We start from the raw sequence: 27,065 nt of genomic DNA, 5'->3' as shown, positions 1-27,065 counted from the left end.
CGTGTCATTGGGGCGGTAGACGTGTGTTGATGTGTCTGCAAAAAGTTGTGACTTGATGGACAGCTCATCAGGAAGGTTGTGGCTGAGTTGAAGAGTCACTGGCTGTCCAATGAATTGAGTTGCTCAGTGGATTCTAGCTATCGCTTCTTATTGCATTCGTTCTATTGACTGAGATCCCTTTTTATATAATCAGTCTTTGTTTATGCAACTTTGTATCTCCATCAGCAAATGTTATAATACATGCAAAACACACTCTACACTAATGTGAGCAATAGGGAGCCCTGCATAACTCAACCAGATACTTCCCTTGGACCAAAATTTTTGCCATTTGCAATCACCTTCCACGTTCTATCACTAAACCAGTTTTCAATGCAATTATCTAATTTGTCATTCATTCCATAAGGCTGAATTATCTTCATAAGTCTCACATTTCTGAACATCTAAGTAGTTACCACTTTGTTGCAATGATTTTATGAGGATTGGGCTTGTTAAGGCCGCCTTGCGAGGTTCCCGACCAATTAAAAGGAAGCGAGACTGATGACGTCATTTAATGACACGTCATCAGCCGGTTTCCTTAAAGGGACCATGCCCACATTCATTTTGACATTTGTGCACCCAGTGTTCTACAGCATTGAGGTGCTGTAAACACTGACACGCACTGCACAGAGGTGCACGGCTGCACCCAGGCTCTCCCAAGACTCCCTCCGTATGCTTATGGAGGGAGTCACAGCACGCAGGGAGGTTCTCTTCCCTTCTAATGGGCGGAAGAGACCTCTCCAGGAGATGAAAGCAGCCTGATTGTACATTGTACAGGAGGGCACAAGCAGGAATGTCATCAGGAGGACCTGGGTGCAGTGGTGCAAACCTTTCAATGATCTCAGTAGATCACAAAACATTCCTGCAAAGCCACACTCAACCTCATCCTTCTGTGCCACTCATCAGACCCCGATCACTCTGCCTTCCCTACCCTACTTCTGCACATCCTTACTCACGCCAACTTACTTCCCTCTCTCTCTATCTACATTATCACTTCCCCATCTCACTATCCACCACTCACACGCATCCTCATCCTTGTCCAATCATACCAACTAACAACACACAAGGATAAGCACTTGGCTCTTATAACCAATGTTCATGTAAAGTTTCTGTTAAAGTGTTGTCAAACATTAAAATCTTTATTTTGAACACTTTTCCTTCTTGGACAGATATGTGTGCTCCTTTGGAAGTGGCTTAGTGAGTTGTAGTGAATGGTAAGACATAACGGTACCCCCGCAATGGTGATAAGTGTGAACGGAATGGCTTATGTTGCTGGTATGGTGCCAACCTGGTGCATCATGTGGCAGCCAGGGTGTACAGCATCAAGTGAAGTCAATCTGGCCATTGTGAGGCCACCCCTGATCTCCCGGGCAGCAATGTAATCATGTGCTGATGCCCTGTGTCTTCTGCAGTATCAGCTGATTATGGAGAAGGTTGGTGATGTTGTCGGTGCTGTTGGTGTGCCTGGTGATGTTGGTGGTGGGATTCTGAGGACCAAGATGAGATTTTTTCAAGGGAACCAATGCTGGTGGAATAGATGGCAGCTGAAGTTGAGATGATAGAAGTGATCTGTCAATGGTGAGAGAGGTTGTTCCAAGGAGATGGCAATGGATAGAGAGTATACTCCAAACACTTCCAACCTTCCTAAAGCTGGAAAGTGTGGCCCCAAGTTTCCACATGATTTGCTCCTGATTTTTAGGAGCAACTGGTGGAGAACGGAGTATCTTAGAAATCGCAATTCTCCACATTTCAGTTTTCTGCAGTTCTAGTCATGTAGAACGGTTTCACTTTCGAACAGAATTTTTTTTTTCAAAAGGGGGCATGTCCGGCCACTGACGTCTGATTTGAAAGTTTCCACAGTGAAAACGTACTCCAAACTAACTTAGAATGGAGCAAGTGAAGATTTTTGTAGGCCTGAAAAAACCTTGTCTACACATTAAAAAATCAGGCGCAGGTTACAAATTAGGCGTCCAGAACGATGTGGGTGGGTGGGAGGGAAGTCATTACATTCTACAATAAATCCTTAGTTATACTTATACAAATATTATGCAAATAATTCCAACCTGAATAAAAATTTATAAGCAAAGAAAAGATTAAATAAACCATGTTCCTACCTGTGTGAAAGTGCTTCAGGCAGGGAGAATGCTGCAGGAAGCCTCACAAGTTGAGGTAGCTGTTCCCGACGGCAGGGGGGGGAGGAGGCAGTGAGGAGGCAGCCGTTCCCGACGGCAGTCGGGGGGAGGCAGGAGGAGAGGAGGCAGTGAGGAGGCAGCCGTTCCCGACGGCAGCGGGGGGGAGGCAGTGAGAAGGCTGCAGGGAGCCTCAGAAGTTGAGGCAGCCATTCCCGACGACAGCGGGGGGGAGGCCCCCCCTGTCATCGGTCGGGCCCGTCGGGAAACGGCTGCCTCAACTTCTGAGGCTTCCTGCAGCCTTCTCACTGCTACAAGAAGCCTCAGTGCTGATCATGGAAGGGCAATGTGGTTTTATTAAAAAATGTTAAAAATTGAACAGCTACAAAGAACTACAAAAATGGCCGAGTGCCAATGTTTCCTTCACACTGCGCGTGCGTGAATGCTCCGACGCGCATGCACAGGGTTGCCGGCACGAAAAAAACTCATTTAAATGGTACCCGCCCCCTCCTACTTACAAAATCGGCGCGAGTGGTAGACTCCGCCCCCTGGGCGCCGCGCCAAGCTGACATCGAGCTGCAAAGCACTCGAGAATAGCGCGTTTTTATTCAGGCGCCGTTTTCGGCGTGAAAAACGGGCGCCCAGCTCGGAGGGGCACCTGTTTTTCCGTGTGTGGAAACTTGAGGCCTTTATTACCCATCCAAAAGGCTCCAGTTTCTAACATTATGGCGTATGGCGAGAAAGCAGGAATGGGGTACCGAAGTTGAATGTTCAGCCATGAACTCATTGAATGGCGGTGCAGGCTAGAAGGGCCGAATGTTTCTATGTTTCTATGTTTCTATGAAATGGTAACTTTTATACCACGTTTGCTGCTGTCACATATCCAGAGCAATGGAGAGTCACTGAAAACCCGACGTACTTACTTGACGTGATTCCCGAGCCATGGGAACCCCCTGAAAAAGTTGGAGAAATGGTTAGTAGCTGGTGAAATGCTGCTTAAATATCTTTAATCAACTTCGTAATTATTCCAATTGCTGATCCGTCGCTTAGTGCCGGGTCTGCAAAGCGCAGGCAGAGCCAGCACTTGGGAAATTTACAAGGAGGCGTGTTCAGAGTGGGATCCCACCCCCCTGTCAATCTTTTACATTTTGACAGCAGACCTGCCTCCAAACCCGGCCTCTCCGTGCTGGAAACATCCCGGCCTTCCAGTGAGAACCCCACCCAATTCATTCCTAATTGCAGCATTATTTGTTTCTGTTACAGAGCCCTCAAGCTCTGTTTCTGATTGCAAGCACATCTCCCCTTTTTATTGATATTCTCAGCTCCATTCTCATTGCAGACATAGTCCCTTCTGTTATAGAATTTCCTCGCTCCAACCCTAACAAAATGCATTTCCTTCTCTTTTAACGACATTGCCCACTCTATTCCCGATGAAATACGCCCTCCTCTGTTATTTATCTCCACTGTTTTAGACCTTTTCAACTTCAATCTGAATTGTAAGTTTGAAAGTGTCATAACGCCTGATAAGAAATGGGTAGACCTGTTAACTCACAAGCAACAAAGTTGTGGTCTACAGACATACCCCAACAGTCTTCGCAATGTGCTTTGTTTTGCCACATGATAACAATAAATACAGTGAAGAATTAAGAAATGTTAAATTGAATAAAGTGGTAAAAATAATGTGTCAGCAGTGTATTCCTCAGTGGTTTGGTTCCAGTGCAGCTGGAGGTAATGTGAATAGTAATTTGGCTGCTGTGTGATATAGATTTAGAATATTTATGCCACAAACATTCTCTTCAAATAAGTTTCAACGGAACAATTTGGGTTAGAACAGAAAGTAACATGATGATGCAAAAGCAAATTACTGCAGATGCTGGAAATCTGAAATAAAAACAGAAAACGCTGGAAATACTCAGCAGGCCAGGCAGCATCTGTGGAGTGAGAAACAGAGTTAAACTTTCAGGTCGATAATCCTTCATCAGAACAGTTCTGACACATTAACTGTTTCTCTCTCCACAGATGCTGTCTGACCTGCTGAATATTTCCAGCATTTTCTGTAACATAATGAAATGTGGAAGAAATATTCAGGACTATACCACTGGAAATACCATTGCTTCAATCACTAAATTGGGCCATGGCACACTGGGGGGTGGGGGTGGGGGAAAGGGGGTAGGATCTCACCCATGTGCAACTCATTGCCACTTTGTGTGGTCATCCATTGTTATTAAAATAATTTTCCCCAAAACTATCAGATATGGTTGCTACATGTGCACATCTATTGAGCAAGACACCTCGATACAACATGACGGTTGAGCATTGCACTGTTTTGTTATGGGCAGTCTCTCCTGTGCACAATTGATTGGTTTATTCACTTTTGCAATGTGTGTTTTTTCTATTGACAGAGAGTTTGGTCGATGGAAGGTGAATAATCTGGCAGTGGAAAGAAGAGACTTTTTGGGCTCCGATTTGCCTCTAGCTCCAGAGTTTATCCGAAATATCCGTTTGTTGGGTCGGAGGCCAAGTCCACAGCAAATAATCGATAACCTGATCAAGAAGTATGGCACACACTTCTTGTTATCTGGAACGCTTGGAGGTAAAGCACCGCAACACCCAATTCAAAATATTCCCACACTTAAATAGTGAACAAATCCAACCATTCGCGTATGTTGTACTGAGGACCTATACCTTGCTACTTTATAGTATATAATATTTGGGAAGGTTACTTCCTATTCTTATTCCCATGACTTTTTGATCCATTGTGCTCTTCCACTTCCACTGTGCATTTTTGATAACTCCTGCTCCTAAGATTATCTCTGGAACCTCAGCTTTTCCTCAACAGGAGACCTGAATCTGAGTTGCCTATTATTATTTAATTACCAATAATTGTTGACAATTGGTACAGTTTTACACAAGATATTCTCTCGGGTTCAGTGTTCAATCACTCCTATCAGTGGGTCTTGTGTCCCCTACAATCCAAAGTTCAACTTTTCTGTCCAGTCTTCAGATACACAACAGCATAACACAAGAGTTGTAACAGAGAGCTCTAACTCCATAAACCAGTTATTGAAATATCCCAACCGCCCCCTCCCCCAACCCCCGACTCCCAGCGATCACCCCTCACCCCACCACCCTGTGATCTCTTCCGCCATCCCCCTCGCCCGGCCCCACCTCCCCCTGCAACCACCACCAAACTTAACAGCTCCTCGTCTACAACCTTTTCCCGAGCCTTCCCCGTCCGACAGGCCACCAATTCTGTCAATCAGGCTGGCATTCGGGCGAGGAACCTGGAAAAAACGAATCACACAAGCTGTGGTGGTAAACTCCATGGCATTAAGGGAAACCTGCACTTCTGGGTTTCCTGATCATAACTCCTCTCCTCACTCCAAAACACTGCCCCAGTAAATATTGAACCTATCTTTCTCTGATCTCCTTATCCCCACCCACATGAGGAAAAGTTATTAATTTATAGTGGATAATTGTTTTCTAATTGGTATTTTGTGGTAGAATCAATGGGGCCAAGTTTCGGCCTGAGTTGCTCCTGTTTTTTTGGAGCAACTGGTTTAGAATGGAATATCTTAGAAATTTGAATTCTCGGTATTTAGTTTGCTCCAGTTCTAGTCAGTTAGAACAGTTTCACTTTGGAACAGAATTTTTTTTTCAAAAGGGGACGTGTCCGGCCACTTACGCCTGTTTTCAAAGTTTAGGCAGTGAAAACTTACTCCAAACTAACTTAGAATGGAGTAAGTGAAGATTTTTGTACGTTCGAAAAAACCTTGTCTACACTTTAGAAAATCAGGCGTGGGTTACAAATTAGGCATAGGGAAAGGGGGGGGCGGTTTAAAGGGAAGTTTACAAACATTAAACACTTCAGTTTTACAAATAAAGAGCCATCATCAATAATAAATGATAAATACATCAATAAATCAACCAATAAATCAATCAAAAAAAATTTAAAAATCAATAAATAAAACATTTTCTACTTACCGACTGCAGCACCGGGAGTCCTCCAACAGCGTGCTGGGATGCCCCCCCCCAGTGTGTCTCTATCAGTGTCGCTATCTCTCTGTCTGTCTGTGTGTGTCTCTCACTCTCTGCCTGTGTTTCTGACAGCGAGGGGAGGGGGAGAAGGGGGGTGGAAGGGGGAGGGGGAGAAGGGGGGTGGGAGGGAGAAGGGGAGAAGGGGAGGAGGGGGAGAAGGGGGGTGAGGGGAGGGGAAGAAGAGGGGGTGGGGGAGAAGGGGGATGGGGAGGAGGAGCGGAGTGAGGGGGGTGGGGGAGGGGGGTGTGGGGGTGGGGGAAGGAGGAGGGGGGGTGGGTGGAAGGGGGTGGGAGGAGGAGAGGAGGGGGGAGGAGAAGGGGGGGAGGAGGAGGGGAGAGGGGGAGAAGGGAGAGAGGATGGAGGGAGGGAAGGAGAGAGGAGAGAGGGGAGGGAGGGAATGAGGGAGGGAGGGAGGGAAGGAGGGAGGGAGGGAAGGAGAGTGGAGAGAGGAGGGAGGGAAGGAGGGAGGGAAGGAGGGAGGGAAGGAGGGAGGAGGGAGGGAGGGAAGGAAGGAAGGAGCGAGGAGGGAGGGAGGAAAGGAGAGAGGAGGGAGCGAGGGAAGGAGAGAGGAGGGAGGGAAGGAGAGAGGAGGGAGGGAGAGAGGGGAAGGCGGGGAGGGAGGGAGGGGGGGTGTGGGGAGGGAGAGAAGGAGGCTGAACGGCTGGGCCCAAGACTTCGGGCTGGATTTACAGGTAGGTGACGTCGGGTCTCGGGGGGAGGTGGGGGGGTCGCGGAGGTCTGGGAGGGGTGGGGGAAGAGACTCGGAGGTCCGGTGGGGGAGTCGCGGAGGTCGGGGTGGGAGAGTCGCGGAGGTCGGGGGGGGTGGGGGGGAGAGTCGCGGAGGTCCGTGGGGGAGAGTCGCGGAGGTCCGGGGAGGGGGGCAGGGGGAAGAGTCGCGGAGGCTGGGTCGGGCCGCGGGGGGGGGGGGGTGGGGGTCATGTTGCCGGGGGGGAAGCAGACGTCGAGTCGCCGGGGGGGGGGCGGGGGGAGAGCGGGGGTTGGGTCAGGTCCGGCCGGGTGGGAGGAGCCTTATCCACGCAGCCCCAGTGAGGCCATTCGGCCAGGGCTAGGGGCTGCGTGCTTCGGGCCCCTCCCACAGTTTTGGGCGCCTGGAGCTACTGCACATGCGCGCCCCCCCAGCACTGTTTTCAGCGCAGGGACCTGGCTCCGCCCCCCACAGCTCGTGCTGCGCCGCGCCGAGCTCCAGAGGACCTGCAGGGAGCCGGAGAATAGGTAAGTTTTTTTTAGCCGCACTTTGTGGCGCGAAAAACGGGCATCCAGGTCTGGGCTGCACCATTTTAGGCGCGGCCCAAAACTTGGGCCCAAGATATCAGCAATTCTAATCCAAAAAATACATTGCCCCTTTAAATTGGGCAGAGCACTATAGTGTAGTTGCTTCTTAATAGACTGCTGTTATCTAAGCACGTCATCTGAACCACTGTTCAATTCAAGCTAGCCTAATCAAAAATATTCCCCTCTTTGATCCAAATCTGTGGGCCGAGAGGCCTTCCCCCAACTCCCTCAGATATGAGGCTCTTATCCTCCTTCTATCCAAATCATTATGTTATCTGACTATCATAATGTAAGCTCTCTACTCAACCTTATCTGAACTAAGAGTGCACTCCCTCTCCCTGTGCTCCTCCCCACACTCACCAAATATAAAATAAATATCGTACTTTAATTCCACATACATTCAGTCATGATAGAAACCCAGACTGGCAGTCTTAATTATCGCCATGGATAGTGTTCACTGGTGGAAGGGAGAATGGAACTTCTTTGCATTCCCTATTTTTAATATTTCAATAAAAAAGGCAATTGTCTTTTTCAGCACAAATGTAGAGAGCTAAGTGTCTACAATAGCAGCAGGTGAAATGTGCATGTGAGGAGATGGGGAGTACAGAAGTAATGATACTGAATCTTTTGAGGCACCAATCTCAACAGACAGCAGTTGGAGTAAGATGCGGCAGTCACAATTACGGAATATGTCACCCACCCTGCACCACCCCCTCTGCCCCACCAGCCTCTGAAAAGGGGTGAGAAGTGGAAGTCCCACTGGGAGTCACCCAGTCTCCTAGGGAGAGAGAAAACAAAGCACATATCTGAGGTCACCCCAATTGATCATTCCACCACTTCGCAGTAACCCATCCAAAATTATCGAAGGGAGTTGCAAGTGCCAGAAGGGTGAGAAATCGGAAGGTGCTTGTAACATTTCAGGGAAGGAGGCCGTGTCTGAAGAAATTCTATCTGACAAAGCAGCAACCTACTAAAGAAGCAAATTGCAAACACTGGAAAGGTGACATCAAATCAGAAAATGCTGGAGATCTGCAGGAGATCCATCAGTGTGTGATGAGAAAAAAGATTTAAGTTTTGGCTAGAGCACCTATGCTAGATCTGGACTTTAGTAACGTATACTCTGCATTTCACTATCCTCAATATCAGTTCTCTCCCAGGTTAGGTTATGGTTTCCAGTGTTCAATCCTGGTGGTATTGTTGAACAGAGGCAAAAAAGTGAATGTAAACGCCTCTATTCCAAGCAGTAGAACCAACCACAGGTAATGCTAGTTTTACTTTTAGTTAACCAGAAACTTGGAGTTCCAGTAGTTTGAGTGAATACTTGTGAGAACGGAGACAGAGAACGAAAGATAGAGAGTGACCCCTCCCCCCGCCCCCCCACCGCCCCCTCATCCAATTTCTTTGAGAGAGCTAATCCATTATTCCTTTCTGCCTTGGAACAATTTTAATTCGGATTCCTGAGATAAAACATCAATGAACTATTACCCTCCTGTCTTATAAAATCACCCAACTGTCTGCATCTCATCAGCCAAGCAAAGTTACACTCTGACTGCTAATCATTTTCTCTCTGTGCAGGGGAAGAATCGTTGACTATTTTCGTGGACAAACAGAAGTTGAATAAGAACACTGACCTCCTTAACAATTCTGCTATCAGTTTGGACACACTTCACCAGCTGGCTGCCTCCTATTTCATAGACCGAGAGACCACATTACGCAAACTCCATGAGATCCAAATTGCATCTTCAGCAATCAAGGTAATCATTCCGACTTTGAAAATTCCACAGTGTTTTCCCTTTACCATCCTTATCCCTTCCCCACAGTTCACACAACGTGTTATCAATTTGGACACACTGTTATTTCATAGACCGAAAGACCACATTACGCAAGCTCCATAGGGGTTCTGTCCTTCATAGAACCCTTTCCCTTTTCTCCACAAGACATACCGTTCATCCTTTATTACTCTCATCCCCATCCTAACCAACATCTTCCTTCCACAACCATTGTCAACTCCTCCACTCATCCACCCACTCTGCCTTGAATACTGGAAATGTTCTCTGCACAAATACTAATGTATCCTCCTTCACTCACTCCCATGATCCTTCACAAATTTCAATTCACTATACAAATGCCAATGCTCCTTCCTCTGCCCAATGTGCACTGTTTGCTTAGTTACTGAATGTGCCTCACGCACTCATCCCCCACCCATCACAACCAGCTCCTCACAGCACCCACCCGCCCACCTGTCACCCCCAGCTCCTCACAGCACCCATCCCTCACCCATCCCCCACCTGTCACCCCAGCTGCTCACAGCACCCATCCCCCACCTGTCACCCCCCAGCTCCTCACAGCACTCATCCCCCAGTCATCTCCCACCCATCTCCTCCAGCTCCTGACAGCACCCATCCCCCACTGTCACACCCAGCTCCTCACAGCACCCTCCCCCACCCATCTCCTCCAGCTCCTCACAGCACCCACCCCCCACCCATCTCCCACCCATCTCCTCCAGCTCCTCACAGCACCCACCCCCCACCCATCTCCTCCAGCTCCTCACAGCACCCACCCCCCACCCATCTCCCACCCATCTCCTCCAGCTCCTCACAGCACCCACCCCCCCACCCATCTCCCACCCATCTCCTCCAGCTCCTCACAGCACCCATCCCCCACCCATCTCCTCCAGCTCCTCACAGCACCCACCCCCCACCCATCTCCCACCCATCTCCTCCAGCTCCTCACAGCACCCAGCCCCCACCCATGACAACTTGCGAGTTGAAGGCAACTGGTTTAGCGGTTCTTACATTTCAGAACAGAGAATTGATTCTGAATTCAGTAAAGATCTGTTAGTCCTGAAAGGGCTGGAATATTTTCTGTCGCGATCAATTTTCATTCTGAGAGGCAGATGGTTCCATTCTAATGCAATCTGACATGATTTAGCATGTAAGCTTGATTATATTGAGAGAAGTGGCTTTAGCCTCAACATTTGAAAAATGACAATAGATTTACCAAGGCCTTGCTCATGGTAAGTTGGATGATAGACTGTTTTATACCGACAGCTATGTTGTTCCATGTTATAGCATGATATAGCATGTTGTACCATATTATAGCATGATATAGCATGTTGTAGCATGTTGTACAATGATATAACATGTTGTGCCATGTTATAACATGATATACCATATTGTACCATGGTATAGCATGCTATACCATGTACCATGTTACAACATGATATATCATGTTATCGCATGTTGTACTATGATATAACATGTTGTACCATGTTATAACATTATATACCATGGTGTACCATGTTATAGCATGATATATCATGTTATACCATGTAATAGCATGATATACCATATTGTACCATGTTATGCCATGTAAAACAGTAGGTAATATTCTGCTGCTGAGATGAAGCCATGTCACCTCAAGGCCACAAAGTCCAAATATTATTTAGTAAACAGAAGCCCCAATTTTAACCCAGCCCAGCAGGCAGGAACAGTGCGGGTACAAGATTAAAATCGGGCAAACCACCTTACTGACCCATTGCCGGCAGAAGCTCACTGACCACCATTTGTACTCGACTGCTGTCTGTCGGAACAAGGCAGTTGTGCGATGAGTAAATTCAAATAGGGATCCGGTGACATTATATGGACCCTGATGCAATTTGAACTCATCAGAAGTCCCATTCAGCGGCTCAACAAAGCTTACTCAACAAGGCTTATCGGCATTGACTTCACAAACTGACACAACTGGAAGCTGCATTTAAAGTGATACATACCTGCAGGCACTCAGTACCTACAACCATTTCCAAAGCAATTCTGAGCTTCCATTTGTTTTATTGTCCCCTTACCCACCCTCCTAAACAACTCACTGCTTATCACGAGTGTTGCTTTTGCTTCACTCTTTGGATGGACAACCAGGACGAGTTGGGGCTTGTGAGAAGACGGTGAGGATGGCTGCTTGTAGGAGGCCTCACCCAGCCCACAGGGTCCATAGGCTGACACTTTCTTGGATATTTGGATATTTCTGAGCAGCAGTGCATGAGCAGGCTGCGCTTCCCCAGGCTGGCTGTTGCTGACCGATGCAGCCTCTTGCAGCAAGGACCTGATGCCTGCTGGATCAGGGGGCCAGGCTTTTCCAGTGCCTGCTAAAGTCACCACTGCCCTTAATCTTTTTGCCGCCGCGAAAACGAGGCTGCTCCAGGGAGCATCACCCATATCGACCAATCTGCAATGCCTGCTGTATCAAGCAGCTCATCAATGCCCTCCTTGACGGAGCAAACCAGTACATTATTGTAGCGTTTCTGCCCCTTGTTATATACATGCCACGTGTGAGTTTGTATCAGACACGGTCACTCTGTGACCTTCACTTTATTCCCAGGACAAAGGAGTGCTGACCCTGGGTGGGACCTCCCCTTTTATACCTGGAAACCCAGGTGAGGAGTGTCTCCCGCAAGCTCACCCCCTGTGGTCAGGGTGTGCATTTCAAGGGTACAGGTACAGTGTGCATGAGTTACAGTTACATAACTATTGTCATTGCAAGATGGTGAAATACATGACATCACCTCCCCCCTTGAGTCTTTTAGTTTCAGAGGTTAAGTCTATCGGGTGGTCGACGCTCTCTCGTGGAGCACCGCAGTTGTGGCTCTGGTGGCTGAGTCTCACCACGCGTCTCTGACACTTGAGGTGATTCCGGCCTGTCTGGGCTGGCCTCAGGGACTGTGCATGTTGAGGGCTATCTTTGTTGCTCGTACACTGGCAGTGGTGTGGGTGCTATCTCATCATGCTCTTTTTCCGGTTCCTCCGTGTCTATGCTGAACCTTGTCTTTACTTGGTTCATACTTGCGGCATATCTGCCCATTGTTTAGTCTGACCACCATGATCCTGTTTCCTTCTTTGCCAATTACGGTGCCCTCAAGCCATTTGGGTCCCAAAGCATGGTTAAGAACAAATATCGAGTCATCTATTTCTATACACCCCCCCCTTGAGCCTCGATCATGGAGCTCGGTTTTGGATTGGCTCTTGCCCTCAACAATGTCTGCCAGGTCTGGGTAAATGAGGGACAGCCGCATCTTGAGCGTGCGTTTCATGAGGAGTTCCGCTGGCGGGACTCCCGTGAGTGACTGCGGCCGGGACCTGTAGGCCAGCAGGAGGCGCAATAGGCGGTACTAAAGGGAGGGTCCTTAGATGCGTAGCATGCCCTGCTTTATGACTTAGACAGCCCATTCCGCCTGGGCATTGGAAGCCGGCTTGAACGGCACTGTCCGGACGTGCTTGATCCCATCGCCCGACATAAACTCCTGGAATTCATGGCTGGTAAAACACAGGCCATTGTCGCTGACCAGGATGTCTGGCAGGCAGTGGGTCGCGAAAACCGTAAGCAGACTCTCCACAGTGATGGATGTCGTGCACAAGTTCAATATGATGCACTCGATCCACTTCGAATATGCATCGGCTATGATCAGGAATATTTCCCCATGAACGGGCCCGCATAGTCTACGTGAATACATGACCATGGCCTGGTGGGCAAGGGCCATGGGCTGAGTGGAGCCTCGCTGGGGGCATTGCCCAGCTGGGCACACGTCGTGCATCTGCAAACCCAGTGTTCCAGGTCTGAGTCAATCCCCGGCCACCATACATGTGACCGGGCAATGGCCTTCATTATCACCATGCCAGGGTGCTCACTGTGGAGTTCCCTGATGAACTCTTCCCTTCCTTTCTGGGGCATGACTACCCGGCTGCCCCATAACAGGCAGTCGGCTTGAATGGAGAGTTCATCCATCCGTCTCTGAAACAGCCTGACTTCCTCGGGGCACGCCCTGTGTACGGGCGCCCAATTCCCAGTCAGGACACATTTCTTTATCATGGATCGGAGGGGGTCCCTGTTGGTCCAGAGTTTGATCTGTCGGGCTGTGATAAGGGAGCCCGCAGTGTCAAAAGCCTCAACGGCCATGACCATCTCGCCGCTGTGCTCTGACGCCCCCTTGGTGGTGGCCAATGGGAGCCTGCTGAGTGCTTAAGCGCAATTTTCGGTGCCTGGCTGGTGCCGTATGGTGTAGTCATACGTAGCCAGCGTGAGGCCCATCGCTGTATGCGAGCTGATGCGTTAGCGTTGACAGCATTGCTGTCGGACAACAGGGATGTTAACAGCTTGTGGTCCGTCTCGAGCTCGAACTGTCTACCGAAAAGGTACTGGTGCATCTTTTTCATACTGTATACACACACGAGTGCCTCCTTCTCAACCATGCCGTATCCACGCTCTGCCTGGGAGAGCGACCTGGAGGCATAAGCCACCGGTTGGAGTCGGCCGTCATCGTTGCCCTGCTGCAATACACACCAAACCCCGTAGGATGATGCATCGCATGTTAAAACAGTGTTTTACAGGGGTCATACAAAGTCAACAGTTTGTTGGAACACAGCAGGTTCTTCACCTTATTGAAAGCCCTGTCTTGACAATCCCCCCAAAACCATTCACAACCTTTACAGAGGAGCATATGTAACAGCTCCAACAATGTGCTTAAGTTCGGCAGAAAGTTCCTAAAATAGTTCAAAAGTCCCAGGAATGATAGCAACTCCGACGTGTTACTGGGCTTGGGCGCCTGGCGAATCGCCTCAGTTTTTGATTCAGTGGGCCGGATCCCGTCTGCGGCAATTCTCCTGCCCAGGAACTTGACCTTTGGGGCCAAAAACAAGCACTTGGCCTTTTTCAGCCGCAAGTCTACCCGATCCAATCGGCGTAGCAGCTCCTCCAGGTTGCGGAGGTGTTCCTCGGTGTCTCGATCCGTTATAAGGATATCGTCTTGGAATATGACTGTTCCAGGGATGGATTTGAGCAAGCTTTCCATGTTTCGCTGAAAGATAGCCGCTGCCGAATGAATGCCAAACGGGCACCTGTTGTAGATAAATAATCCCTTGTGCGTCGTGATGGTGGTCAGAAGCTTGGATTCTTCTGCCAGTTCCTGAGTCATGTAGGCCGAAGTGAGGTCCAGCTTCATGAACAGCTTTCCACCTGCCAGCGTGGCAAAAAGATCCTCCGCTCTCGGAAGCGGGTATTGGTCTTGCAGCGACACTCGGTTGATGGTGGCTTTGTAGTCGCCACAAATCCTAACCGAGCCATCTGCTTTGAGGACGGGAACGATGGGACTTGCCCAGTCGCTGAATTCAACGGCCGAAATTATGCCCTCTCTGAGCAGCCTGTCCAGTTCACTTTCAATTTTCTCACGCATCACGTACGGCACTGCTCTGGCTTTGTGGCGCACTGGTCTGGCGTCCGGAGTGATGCGTATTGCTACTTTAGTGCCCTTGAACGTTCCGACACTGGGTTGAAAGAGTGACTCGAATTTTTGCAATACCTGCGAGCATGAACTTCGCACCGCGGATGAAATGGTGTGCACATCCCCCCATTTCCAATTCATCTCAGCTAGCCAACTCCTCCCCAAAAGCGCGGGGCCATTTCCCGGAACAATCCAGAATGGCAGCCGGTTCTGTAATCCATTATGCGTTACCACCAAGTTTGCACTGCCCAGCACTGGGGTGATTTCTTTGGTGTACGTACGTAGCTGCGTCTCAATGCGCTCCAGTTTGGGCCTGCGAGCTCTATGTGGCCATAGTCTCTCAAATTGTTGGGCGCTCATGACTGACTGGCTAGCTCCCGTATCCAGCTCCATGTGCACCGGGATGCCATTCAGTAAGACTTTCATCATCATGGGTGGCGTTTTAGTGTATGAGTTGTGGACGTCAGCCACATGAACTCTCTGAACTTCAGCATCCATGGTTGTTCCCCAGGCCTCATCCTGCATTACAGACCACTCGTCTGGTTCCTCTGTCTCGCAGACTAGTCTCGCTACTGCCTTTTTGCACATCCTGGCCAAGTGTCCACTGACATTACAAATCCTAGAGGTATAAAGCTGGAACCTGCAGCTTTTGGCAGTGTGTCTACCCCCACACCTCCAGCGTGAGCTGAGAGTGCTGTTAACAAAAGGACTATTCCCAGGCATTCTTCTCTGATGGCCTGTTTGGCTGTTTCTAAGCACTCTGATGGAGGATGTTAATGGTCCCATCATAGGATGCATTGTTCCTCGTGATGGCGTTAATTACCGATCCCCTTTCCATTGTCCCTGTTGTGGGCCCACCCTGGAGCTTGTTGCTGCCTGGGCGGTGTCGAATTGCCCTTGCCTGCCTGCGGGGTTCTGTATCACTTTTACAGCATTAACTCCCTGGTTCATCGCAACGTTGAAACCAGGGCTGCGGTTGTAAATTAGCTTGGTCTCCTCTTCCCCTGCCATAAAGGTCTGAGCTATCAATGCCGCCCCTTCTAAAGTCAGGTCCTTGGTCTTTATGAGCTTCCTGAAAATGCCGGCATGATTAATGCGCTCGATGAAAAAGTCCCTTAACATCTCGCCCTGGCAAGCATCAGAGAACTTACAGAGACTGGCCAAACAGTTCCACCACGAAGTCCAAGATGTTTTAACCTTCCCGACGCTGGTGACAGTAGAACCGGTGCCGGGCCATGTGTACGCTACTTGCCGGCTTGAGATGCTCACTGATCAGCTGGCTGAGCTCTTCGAAGGACTTGTCCGCTGGCTTTTGGGGTGCGAGCAGGTCTTTCATCAGCGCATACGTCTGTGGACCACAGCTGGTCAGTAGATGCGCCCTCCGCTTGTCAGCCGCTGTCTCTTCCAGCCAGTCCTTTGTGACAAAGCTCTGTTGGAGTCTTTCCACAAATTCGTCCCAGTCCTCACCCACACAGTAGCGTTCCTCTGTGCCACCGGTAGCCATCCTCGTTGTTCGGTGATTCCCGTTTCTCGTCGCCAAATGTAGTGTCTCTGCCCCTTGTTACAAACTCACACGAGGCATGTATATATCAGACATGGTCACTCTGTGACTTTCACTTTATTCCCAGGACCAAGGAGTGCTTGCCCTGGGTGGGACCTCCCCTTTTATACCTGGAAACCCAGGTGAGGAGTGTCTCCTGCAAGCTCACCCACTGTGGTCAGGGTGTGCATATCAAGGGTACAGGTACAGTGTGCATGAGTTACAGTTACATATTGTCATTGCAAGATGGTGAAATACATGACAATTATATTTGCAATGGATCTCAACAGCCAGAATGAGAGAGCTGTGGGATTTGCAGCAGCGGCTGGCTTCTCTCATGTCCTCGGCATCATAGAGTAGAAATCCAGAGGCCTGAGATAATATTCAAAAGAGCATCAATTCAAATCCCACCATGACTGCTTCATAATTTTAATTCAGTTTAAAAGAAATCTGGAAATAAAAAGATGGTATCACTAAAGCTGACCGTGAGTCTGTTGGTTTTTTGTAAAAGCCCAACTGTTCACAAATGTCCTTTCGAGAAAGAAACCTGCTGTCCTCACCCGGTCTCGCCTATATTTGACTCCAATAGCACAGCAATGTGGTGTTGACTCTTAACTGCCCTCTGAAGCGGCCTAGCAAGCCACTCAATTGTATCAAACTACTAGAGCCACCACCTTCTCACAACAACTAGGGATGGGTAATAAATGCTGGCTTTGCCAGCAACGCCCACATCCTGAGAATGAAAAAAAAATACTGCACTCATGTAGCTATCGGGACAACAGGACACAAGCCAGCAGCATTTGTCAACAGGATGGAATCTCACTCCATCAATGTACAACTGGCGTGTGATCACCGCAGAATCATAACACCAGATTCGCTAGCAGCTGATACGTCGTCTTCATTCTGCGACACTCATCCACTTTTCCACCCATGCAGGAATGTCAGAGGATGGCCGCTAGGGGACAAGGGATGGCCCCTCCACACTTGGCCGATGACTCCCCTCTGTAACCCCACCACACCTGAGCAACACATGTACAATGAGAGCCATGAGACCACCAATAGCCCCATTGGCATTTTGAACCAAAAATTTGGGTACCTCAATTGCTCTGGAGGCCCCCTACAATATGGCCCAGACAAGGTGGGCCACCTCTGGCAAAGAGGATTGCCCGGCAGTTGCAGAACCCACCTGACTTTCATTCCATTGAAGTGAGCGGAATGAAGCTGAGGTGGGTTCCATAAAGCACAGGTATTCCACTCTGCCAGATTAGCACCCAGGTGGTGAATATGAAAATCCTGCCCAATGTACTATTCTGCTGCTGAAATGTAGATGTCTATGCCTTTAATGCTACAAGGTGCAATTGTTCTTGAATCAATGCTCAGGTTGATTTCGATTTCAAAATCTCATCCTTGTTTACAAATCCTTCCATTGCCTCGCCCCTCCCTATCTCTGTAATCTCCTGCAAGACCATCAGCAGGCCGGGGCCATTGGAGGGAGCAGCGTGGGGCGGTATACCACTCCAGGGAGCAGCGTGTGGTGCTGCAGGAGGGCGATGGCTACGAAGCCAGATTGCTGATTGCAGTGCGGGCAGGCACAGCAGGAGGGGCGAAGGAGCGGCAAGAGTCTGTAGAGGGAAGTGACCGGGGCCCAGGAGATGCGTGAATCTGGGGCCCAGAAGAGGCGAGGGCCCAGGGGCAGCACAGGCCAGCCCACACTGTGATATGTGTGCGCGCTCGCTCTGTGCAGCAGAGCTGGTCTCCAGTTAGTCTTGGGTAATCCTTGCCACTGGACCAAGACCTAGCTCTGAGAAGCCCATGTGGTGGCTGCCACATGTTCAAAAAATCAAGCACAGGCATCTTCCACCTTTCATGATGTACTTCGGGATCTGGACTATTAGGTCCTTCATTGAAACACCTGTGAACTCATCCCTTTTTGGGTGGAAGCAAGTCATCTTCGCTTCGAGGGACTGCCTATGAATCTCCTTCAGCCTCACAACCCCCCGAGATGACTGCGCTCCTCAAATTCTGCCCTCTTGAGCATCCCTGATTGCAACTGCTCAACCATTGGTGGCCGTGGCTTCAGCTGCCTGGGCCCTAAGCTCTGAAACTCCCTCCCTAACTTGCCCTAATTTCTTCTTATGCGGCTCGGTGTGAAATGTATTCGTTTTGCCTTATAACATTCCTGTGAAGTGGCTTGGGATGTTTTACTACATTAAAGGTGCTATATAAATGGAAGTTGTTATTGTTGTTGTTGATCACAGGTCAGAATGGCTTTTTCAGGTGCGATTGCTGGGATTCAAGTCTCACATCAAGAAGAGTTTAATTGTTGTTTGGTCAGGGAATGCTGCTGATGGGAACGCGCTTTTCAATTTCAGATTGTAGTTCAGGGGCATTTATCATTTTAAGATTATTTTTTACCTAAAAGCGAAGTATGATTTAAGAAGTATAGCATCTGCTAGATGTAACAATTTTATTACATTAGTGGATCTCCTGTGATGTGGCGCAAAGTAAGTTGGATGTCACACCATTTTGTCGCAGGAGTGTAGTTTTCTGTGGTCCTGAACAGGACCGTTTGATTTTCTTGATTTGCTGCTCTCACCGGAGGTCAATTTAATGACGAGTTTGATGTCCTTTGAGACAACATTAGTTGTGATCTAAGATCGTGGACTGCGAGAAGGCTGTCGTCATCCACCCCATTTTACCCTGCAGGACAACGATCCGTCTTCTCAACTCTGTGCTGAGCAACTGACACTTCCATGTGTACACTGGCACCCAGAAGAATAGATATAGGATACTGAACAATGGACTCCCACAGGGCTCTGTTCTGGCACCCATGTTTTTCAACATTTACACCACTGACCTGCCTGAAACAGAGCGAGTCCATATACGCTGATGACTTTACCTCGGCCACGCAAGACATGAATCTGTCTGTCACCGAGGAGACCCTGACCAGTGATTTACAGAGACTGGAGGCCTCCTTCCTCCGATGGTGACTCTGGCCAGACCAGCAAAAGACCCTCCCTTTGATATTCCACCTCAACATCCTTCGAGCAAACTGAGCTCTGAACGTCTCCTTCTGTGGTGCCCGAAACCCCTCCGATTTAGGAGTCAAACTTGATCGCACCCTGTCGTATAGGCAGCATCTCCAAAACCTTAACAAGAAACGAAAGAGTATGGTCAACTTCATCCAGAAACTCGGCGGATCCACATGAGGAGCAGGTGCTAAAACCCTCCGTCCCGCAGCTCTCGCCCTGGTGCACTCTACAGCGGCGTACTGCTCTTCGACATGGCTATAAAGTCTACATGTCAAAGCCAGTAATGTCCAGCTGAATTCTACTATGAGAATTATCACCAGTACGCTTTTATCGACACTAACACCTTGGCTGCCCGTGCTTGCAAACATCGCACCACTACACCTACACCGTGAATATGCAGTCTCCAGAGAATACAACCATACATCAGCAAAGATATGCTGATCCAGGCCAACCTGAATAACCTCCCACCAACCCGTCTCAAATCTAGAAGGCCATTTTGGACTGTTACCGAAGCCCTTCAGCGATCTCCCCTCAGCCTTGATGCCTGATGGCAAAATGCTTGTAAGAACTGCGACATATGAAATGGATTCCTTATCGATGACCCCAGTGTACAACTTGAAGGATCAAACCTTCCTCACAAATAGTGGACAACCAGTAACCACCTCAGAACTGGTCATGATAGATGCTGCCACCTTCTCCATAGGTGGAAGATTAAAGCATCCCCATCATGCGACTGTGGAGCTCCAGGAGCACATCATTGAGCACTGCCCTCAGAGAAAATTCACAGGCAGCCTATAAGATATCCAGGCTGTTACACCGGAAGCTGTGACCTGGATATCTGACTGAGATATTGACATTTAATTTGTTTTTTGCTGCTACTACAGGAAGGAAGGAGTAGTGTCATACCATGTAATGCAAAATGTTGCTGAGGTGGAGATGCAAAGACTTAAAGCCATAAAGTCTAATTGTTAACTAAATTGTTATGTATCTAAACATTATAACTGTGTAAGACTTGCCACCAGAGGGCGCACCTGTTGGAGGCCCAAGGGTCACCTGCAAACCTCATGCAAGTGAGTATAAAAGGTTGTCTGCCATGCTGCCTCGGCACTCGGGAGTTTTATTAAAGAGACTAAGGTCACATCAGTTTAAGCTTGCAGTACTCAGTCTTGTAGAGTTATTCTAAACATAACAATTGGCGAAGTGTAACTGATCGCGAACTTTCACACGGTTATGGCTGCCATTGGCATTCTTGAGCGATTTGTAGAGGGTGATGATTGGGAAGCCTTCGTTGAACGTCTTGACCAGTACTTCATGGCCAACGAGCTGGATGTGAACGATAAAGCGATCAAGCGCAGGGCGATTCTCCTCGCCGTTTGTGGGTGTACAACATAGGGCCTCATCAAGCATCTGCTCGCACCGACGAAACCAACGGAAAAGACATATGCAGAATTGTGTACGTTGGTTCGGGAACACCTCAAGCCGAAGAAGAGCATCTTAATGGCCAGGTATTGCTTCTATATGCACCATCGCTCCGAGGGCCAGGACGTGGCAAGTTATGTCGCCAACCTAAGACGCCTTGCGGGACCTTGCGATTTTGCTGGATATTTGGGGGAAATGCTGCGGGACTTTTTCGTGCTTGGAATCGGCCACAAGGTCATTCTTCGCAAGCTGCTGTCTGCTGAATTCCCAGACCTGAACAAGGCCATCACGATAGCCCAGGCTTTCATGTTCACGAACGATAATACTTAACTGATATCTTCTCAGCATCAAAGCTCACCGGCAAGTATTGTGCATAAAATAATGCCGTTAGCAGGCAGAACTGTACATGGCAGGGCCTACACGTTGCCAGCTGCAAGACCTAGGATGAATGCGAATCCATTAAAACCATGTTGGCGCTGCGGGGGTAATCATAGAGCCCATCAATGTTGATTCAAGGACTACGTGTGCAAAGGCTGCGAAACAATGGAGCACCTCCAGCGAATGTGCAAACGTGCTGCGACTCACGACATGGCAGAGTCGGCAGAAAATGGTCGATCCGAAGCGGATCACGCAGAACGAGTAAGAGAGGCAACTCAACCCGAGGCAGAGGAAGAAGTGTATGGGGTACATACCTTCACCACCAAGAGCCCTCCTATAATGCTGAAAGTCAAATTAAATGGCATTCCAGTTTCCATGGAGTTGGACACGGGGGTGAGTCAGTCAATTATGAGCCAGAAGGCTTTTGAGAAACTATGGGCAACAAGACACAGAGGCCCAAACTGAGCCCGATTTATACAAAGCTGCGCACTTACACTAAAGAGCTCATACCTGTCATTGGCAGTGCAGCAGTGAAGGTATGGAGCTGTGCATGACTTATCACTGTGGCTTGTACCAGGCGATGGCTCAACACTGTTCAGCAGAAGCTGGCTAGGAAAGATTTGAGGGAACTGGGATGACATCGAAGCACTTTCTTCAGTGGATGACGCCTTGTGCGCTCAAGTGCTGGGCAAATTTCCGTCGCTATTTGAACCAGGCATTGGCAACTTCACAGGCATCAAGGTGCAGATCCATCTAGTCCCTGATGCATGGCCTGTTCATCACAAGGCTCGAGCAGTTCCATATATGATAAGGGCGGAAGTGGAGATCGAACTGGACCAACTTCAACGAGAGTGAATCATATCGCCAGTTGAGTTCATGAGTGGGCCAGCCCAATTGTTCCAGTATTGAAAAGCGATGGCACGGTCAGAATCTGCAGAGACTACAAAGTAACGATCAACCAAGTCTTGTTACAAGATCAGTATCCATTACCCAAGGCGGATGACCTGTTTGCAATGTTAGCAGGGGGGAAGTCATTCACCAAATTGGATCTAACCTCCGCTTACATGACATAGCTGGCTGAATGTTCGAAAAGATTGACGTGCATCAACACGCACAAAGGACTGTTTATATACCACAGATGCCCTTTTGGGATTCGCTCGGCTGCTGCTATTTTCCAGAGGAACATGGAGAGTCTGCTGAAATCGGTTCTGCGCACCATTGTGTTTCAAGACAACATCCTGATCACTGGTCGTGACACCATCGAACACCTGCACAACCTGGAAGAGGTTCTAAGTTGACTAGTCAGAGTGGGACTCAGGCTGAAATGCTCCAAGTGTGTTTTCCTGGTGCCAGGCATCGAATTTTTAGGGAGAAAGGTAGCGGCAGACGGCATCAGACCCATGGACTCAGACTGAGGCCATCAAGAACGCACCCAGACCACAGAATGTGATGGAGCTGCATTCGGTCCTGGAACTCCTCAACTATTTTGGTAACTTTCTACCCAGGTTGAGCACTTTGCTGGAACCATTGCACATGTTGCTACATAAGGGTGATGACTGGGTTTGGGGTAAATCTCAAGAGACAGCCTTTGAGGAGGCCAGAAACCTGCTATGTTCTAACAAGTTTCTTGTATTGTATGACCCACGTAAACGTTTAGTGCTAGCTTGTGATGCATCTTCGTACGGGGTCGGCTGTGTGTTACAGCAAACCAATGTATCAGGCAAACTGTAACCAGTTGCATATGCATCTAGAAGTCTATCTAAGGCTGAAAGAGCCAACAGTATGGTCGAGAAAGAGGCATTAGCGTGCGCATACGGGGTTAAGAAAATGCACCAATACCTATTTGGACTCCGGTTCGAGTTTAAAACTGACCACAAGCCGCTCATTTCACTGTTTTCAGAAAGCAAAGGTAAAAACACCAATGCTTCGTCCCGCATCCAAAGATGGGCACTAACATTGTCCGCTTATGACTAAGTTATCCGCCACAGACCAAGCACGGAGAACTTGCTGATGCCCCCAGTCGGCTACCATTGCCCACCACCGGGGTGTAAATGGCGCAGACTGGCTTCTGGTCATGGATGTTTTTGAGAGCAAGGAGTCACCCATCACGGCTCACCAAATCAGGACCTGGACTAGCCTGGACCCTGTGCTATCACTAGTAAAAGTTGCGTCCTCAATGGGAACTGGTCGGCTGTTCCTGGGGAAATGCAAGATGAAATTAAGCCGTTTAATCGAAGTAAAGATGAAATGTCCATCCAGTCGGATTGTCTCTTATGGGGTAATTGCGTGGCTTTGCCAAAAAAAAGCAGGGAAATATTTAAACGCGACCTACACAGTACCCACCCAAGCATAGTCATGATGAAGGCTATCGCCAGGTCGCAGGTTTGGTGGCCCGGCATTGACTCGGATTTGGAGTCATGCGTACACCAATGTAACACTTGCTCACAGTTGAGCAATGCACCAAGAGAGGCTCCACTGAGTCTGTAGTCATAGCCCTCCAAACCGTGGTCCAGGATTCACATAGATTTCGCTGGCCCCCTTTTAGGAAAGATGTTCTTAGTAATAGTGGACGCTTACTCTAAATGGATTGAATTTGTAATCATGTCATCCTGCACGTCCACTGACACCATTGAAAGCCTCTGGGCCATGTTCGCCACCCATGGCTTGCCCGAAGTCCTTGTCAGTGACAATGGACCGTGTTTCACCAGCTCGGAATTCAACGAGTTTATGACCTGCAATGGCATTAAGCATGTCAGGTCTGCCATGTTTAAGCCTGCATCCAACTGTCAAGCGGAACGGGCAGTCCAAACTATCAAGCAGAGCTTGAAACGCGTGACGGATGGCTCCCTGCAGACCCATCTATCTTGGGTTCTGCTCAGCTACCGGACGCAAACATGACTCGCTTACCAGGATTCCCCCGGCGGAATTGTTAATGAAGAGAGCACTCAAAACCAGTCTCTCCTTAGTCTACCCGGATCTTAATGATCACGTGGAAACCCGGCATCACTGGCAAAACATGTACCATGATCGCGCGGCTATATCGCGTGGCATTAATGTAAATGACCCTGTGTTTGTCCTTAATTACGGTCATGGTCCCAAATGGGTTGCTGGCACTGTCTTGGCCAAGGAGGGGAATAGAGTGTTTATTGTCAAACTATGTAATGGACAAACGTGTAGAAAGCATTTGGATCAGACCAAACTGCGATTCACTGACAACCAGGAACAACTTGAAGAGGACATCACCATCATCGATCCACCAACACACACCCAACCAGCAATCAACCTCGCCGTCAATCAAGAGGATGAACCCACCATGCCCAACAGTCCTGTCAGACCAGCCGTGCTGCAGTGCAGCAATGGTCCAACCAACTCATCCATGCCAGGGTTCGAACTCAGGCGTCCAACCAGGGAGCGAAGGGCCCCGGACTGCCTCAACTTGTAAATAACTTGTATCAAAGACTTTAGGGGAGAGTGATGTTATGTATGTAAACATTATAACTGTGTAAGACTTGCCACCAGAGGGCGCATCTGTTGGAGGCCCAAGGATCACCTGCACACCTCATGCAAGCGAGTATAAAAGGCAGTCTGCAATGCTGCTTCGGCACTCTGGATTTTTATTAGAGTCTAAGATCACATCAGTTTAAGCTTACAGTACTCAGTCTTGTGGAGTTATTCTAAACATAGCATAAACGTAGGCTAAGTCAATCCAAGTTTAATTGCTGTTTGGTTAGGGAATCTTTTGGTAGCAAGTGCTTGTACATTTCTGTCACCATGGTTTAATGACTAATTTTGTTTTTACTTTTTGGGTTGTTTTGAGTAAATAGAGAAGTATTCTAGTAGGTCTTCCTCAATTGCCTCTGTTGCTTTCATGTTGCTGCTTATCTCTCTCCTTTATTTCTCTTCTTTTTCCTGGCTTTCTTCCCCTTCTCTTATTGCTTATCTTATCCATTGGTGGTGCGGTGTAGCACTGCAAGGAAGAGAGATAAAGACCACACTTTATGGTGGTGTGTGCCAGTTGGGCAGGGAAGGGAGATGTAGGGCGCATTAGATAGAATTACATAGAAATTACAACACGGAAATAGACCATTCAGCTCAACCAGTACCTGTTGATGTTTATCCTTCACCTGAGCAGTATTCCTAATCCCATAGGCCCACCCCTGTCCCAATATACCTTCCCTATTTATCCTCTTTCTTTTTGCTGAAGAATTGGTGTTTTGTGCGTTACCGCAAAGAAAGAGGATAAATAGGGAAGATATTTGCTCTACAGATCTGATTGTGTTGTGTGGCAGAACTGATACAGGTTGATTGAGTTGTATAGTCCCTGTTGTCATCATCATAGGCAGTCCCTCGGATTCGAGGAAGACTTACTTCCACTCTTAACATGAGTTCTTAGATGGCTGTACAGTCCAATACGAGAACTACAGTCTCTGTCACGGGTGGGACAAATAGTCATTGAGGGAAGGGGTGGGTGGGACTGGTTTGCCACACGCTCTTTCCGCTGCCTGCGCTTGATTTCTGCATGCTCTCGGCGACGAGACTCGAGGAGCGCAGCGCCCTCCCGGATGCACTTCGTCCACTTAGAACGGTCTTTGGCTCGTGACTCCCGGGTGTCAATGGGGATGTTGCACTTTATCAGGGAGGCTTTGAGGGTGTCCTTGCAACGTTTTCGCTGCCCGCCTTTGCCTCATTTGCCGTGAAGGAGTTCCGAGTGGAGCACTTGCTTTAGGAGTCTCGTGTCTGGCATGCAAACTATGTGGCCTACCCAACGGAGCTGATCAAGTGTGCTCAGTGCTTCAATGCTGGGGATGTTGGCCTGGTCAAGGACGCTAACATTGGTGCGTCTGTCCTCCCAGGGGATTTGTAGGATCTTGTGAAGACATCGTTGGTGGTATTTCTCCAGCGACTTGAGGTGTCTGCTGTACATGGTCCATGTTTCCGAGCCATACAGGAGGGCTGGTATTACTACAGTCCTATAGAGCATGAGCTTGGTGACAGTTTTGAGGGCGTGGTCTTCAAACACTCTTTTCCTCAGGCGGCCGAAGGCTACACTGGCGCACTGGAGACGGTGTTGGATCTCGTCGTCAATGCCTGTTCTTGTTAGGAGGCTCCCAAGTTAAGGGAAGTGGTCCATGTTGTCCAGGGCCACGCTGTGGATCTTGATGACTGGGGGGCAGTACTGTGCGGCAAGGACAGGTTAATGGAGGACATTTGTCTTACGGATGTTTAGCGTAAGGCCCATGCATTTGTACTCCTCAGGAAATACGTCGATAAGTCCTGGAGTTCAGCCTCTGTATGTGGTCAGAGGCAAGTGTCGTCTGTGTACTGTAGCTCCACGACAGAGGTTGGAGTGGTCTTGGACTTGGCCTGGAGATGGCAAAGGTTGAACAGGTTCCCACTGGTTCTGTAGTTTAGTTCCACTCCAGCGGGGAGCTTGTCGACTGTGTGATGGAGCATGGCAGCGAGGAAGATTGAGAAGAGGGTTGGGGTGATGACTCAGCCCTGCTTGACCCCAGTCCAGACATGGATTGGTTCCCTGTTGTGTGGTAGAACTGATACAGGTTGATCACACGGTCCAGTGTATATCTGCAATGTGACCGTTTAATGTCACACTCATTCATTAAATTCTCTTTGGAGTGTATTTTCCTTCTACCAAATTGCTCCACCAGTCTCCTGAACTAACTCATACGAGGATGACATTCTGTTGGTACGCATGCACATACACATTGCAGCCATTGTGACGAGATAGTGAACAGGAGTAGGAACTCATCCTGACATTTGACCTAAAAACTGAAAATGCTGGAAATCTCAATGGATCAGGCAGCATCTGAGGAGAGAAAAACAGAGTTAACGTTTCAGGTCGATGACCCTTCATCAGAACTGCTGAACGTTCAAAATGAACAGATTCTTAAGGAGCACTGAAAGCGGGAGGGGAC

At 48.7% G+C, this 27,065-nt stretch overlaps 1 protein-coding gene across 1 annotated transcript in view; it reads left to right on the top strand.

Moving 5' to 3' along the window:
* The window catches only part of LOC139268174 (BMP/retinoic acid-inducible neural-specific protein 3-like), a 219,815-nt gene that overhangs the window by 110,061 nt on the left and 82,689 nt on the right, over positions 1-27,065 (top strand). Inside the window, exons 2-3 of the mRNA XM_070886225.1 lie at positions 4,568-4,758; positions 9,072-9,250. Coding sequence (XP_070742326.1) covers positions 4,568-4,758; positions 9,072-9,250 — 370 coding nt within the window. The remainder of the gene's footprint in view (positions 1-4,567; positions 4,759-9,071; positions 9,251-27,065) is intronic.

The sequence above is a fragment of the Pristiophorus japonicus genome, chromosome 8, assembly GCF_044704955.1.
Source record: "Pristiophorus japonicus isolate sPriJap1 chromosome 8, sPriJap1.hap1, whole genome shotgun sequence".
Lineage (NCBI taxonomy): Eukaryota > Metazoa > Chordata > Chondrichthyes > Pristiophoridae > Pristiophorus > Pristiophorus japonicus.
This window is presented reverse-complemented; position numbering and strand designations above follow the sequence as displayed.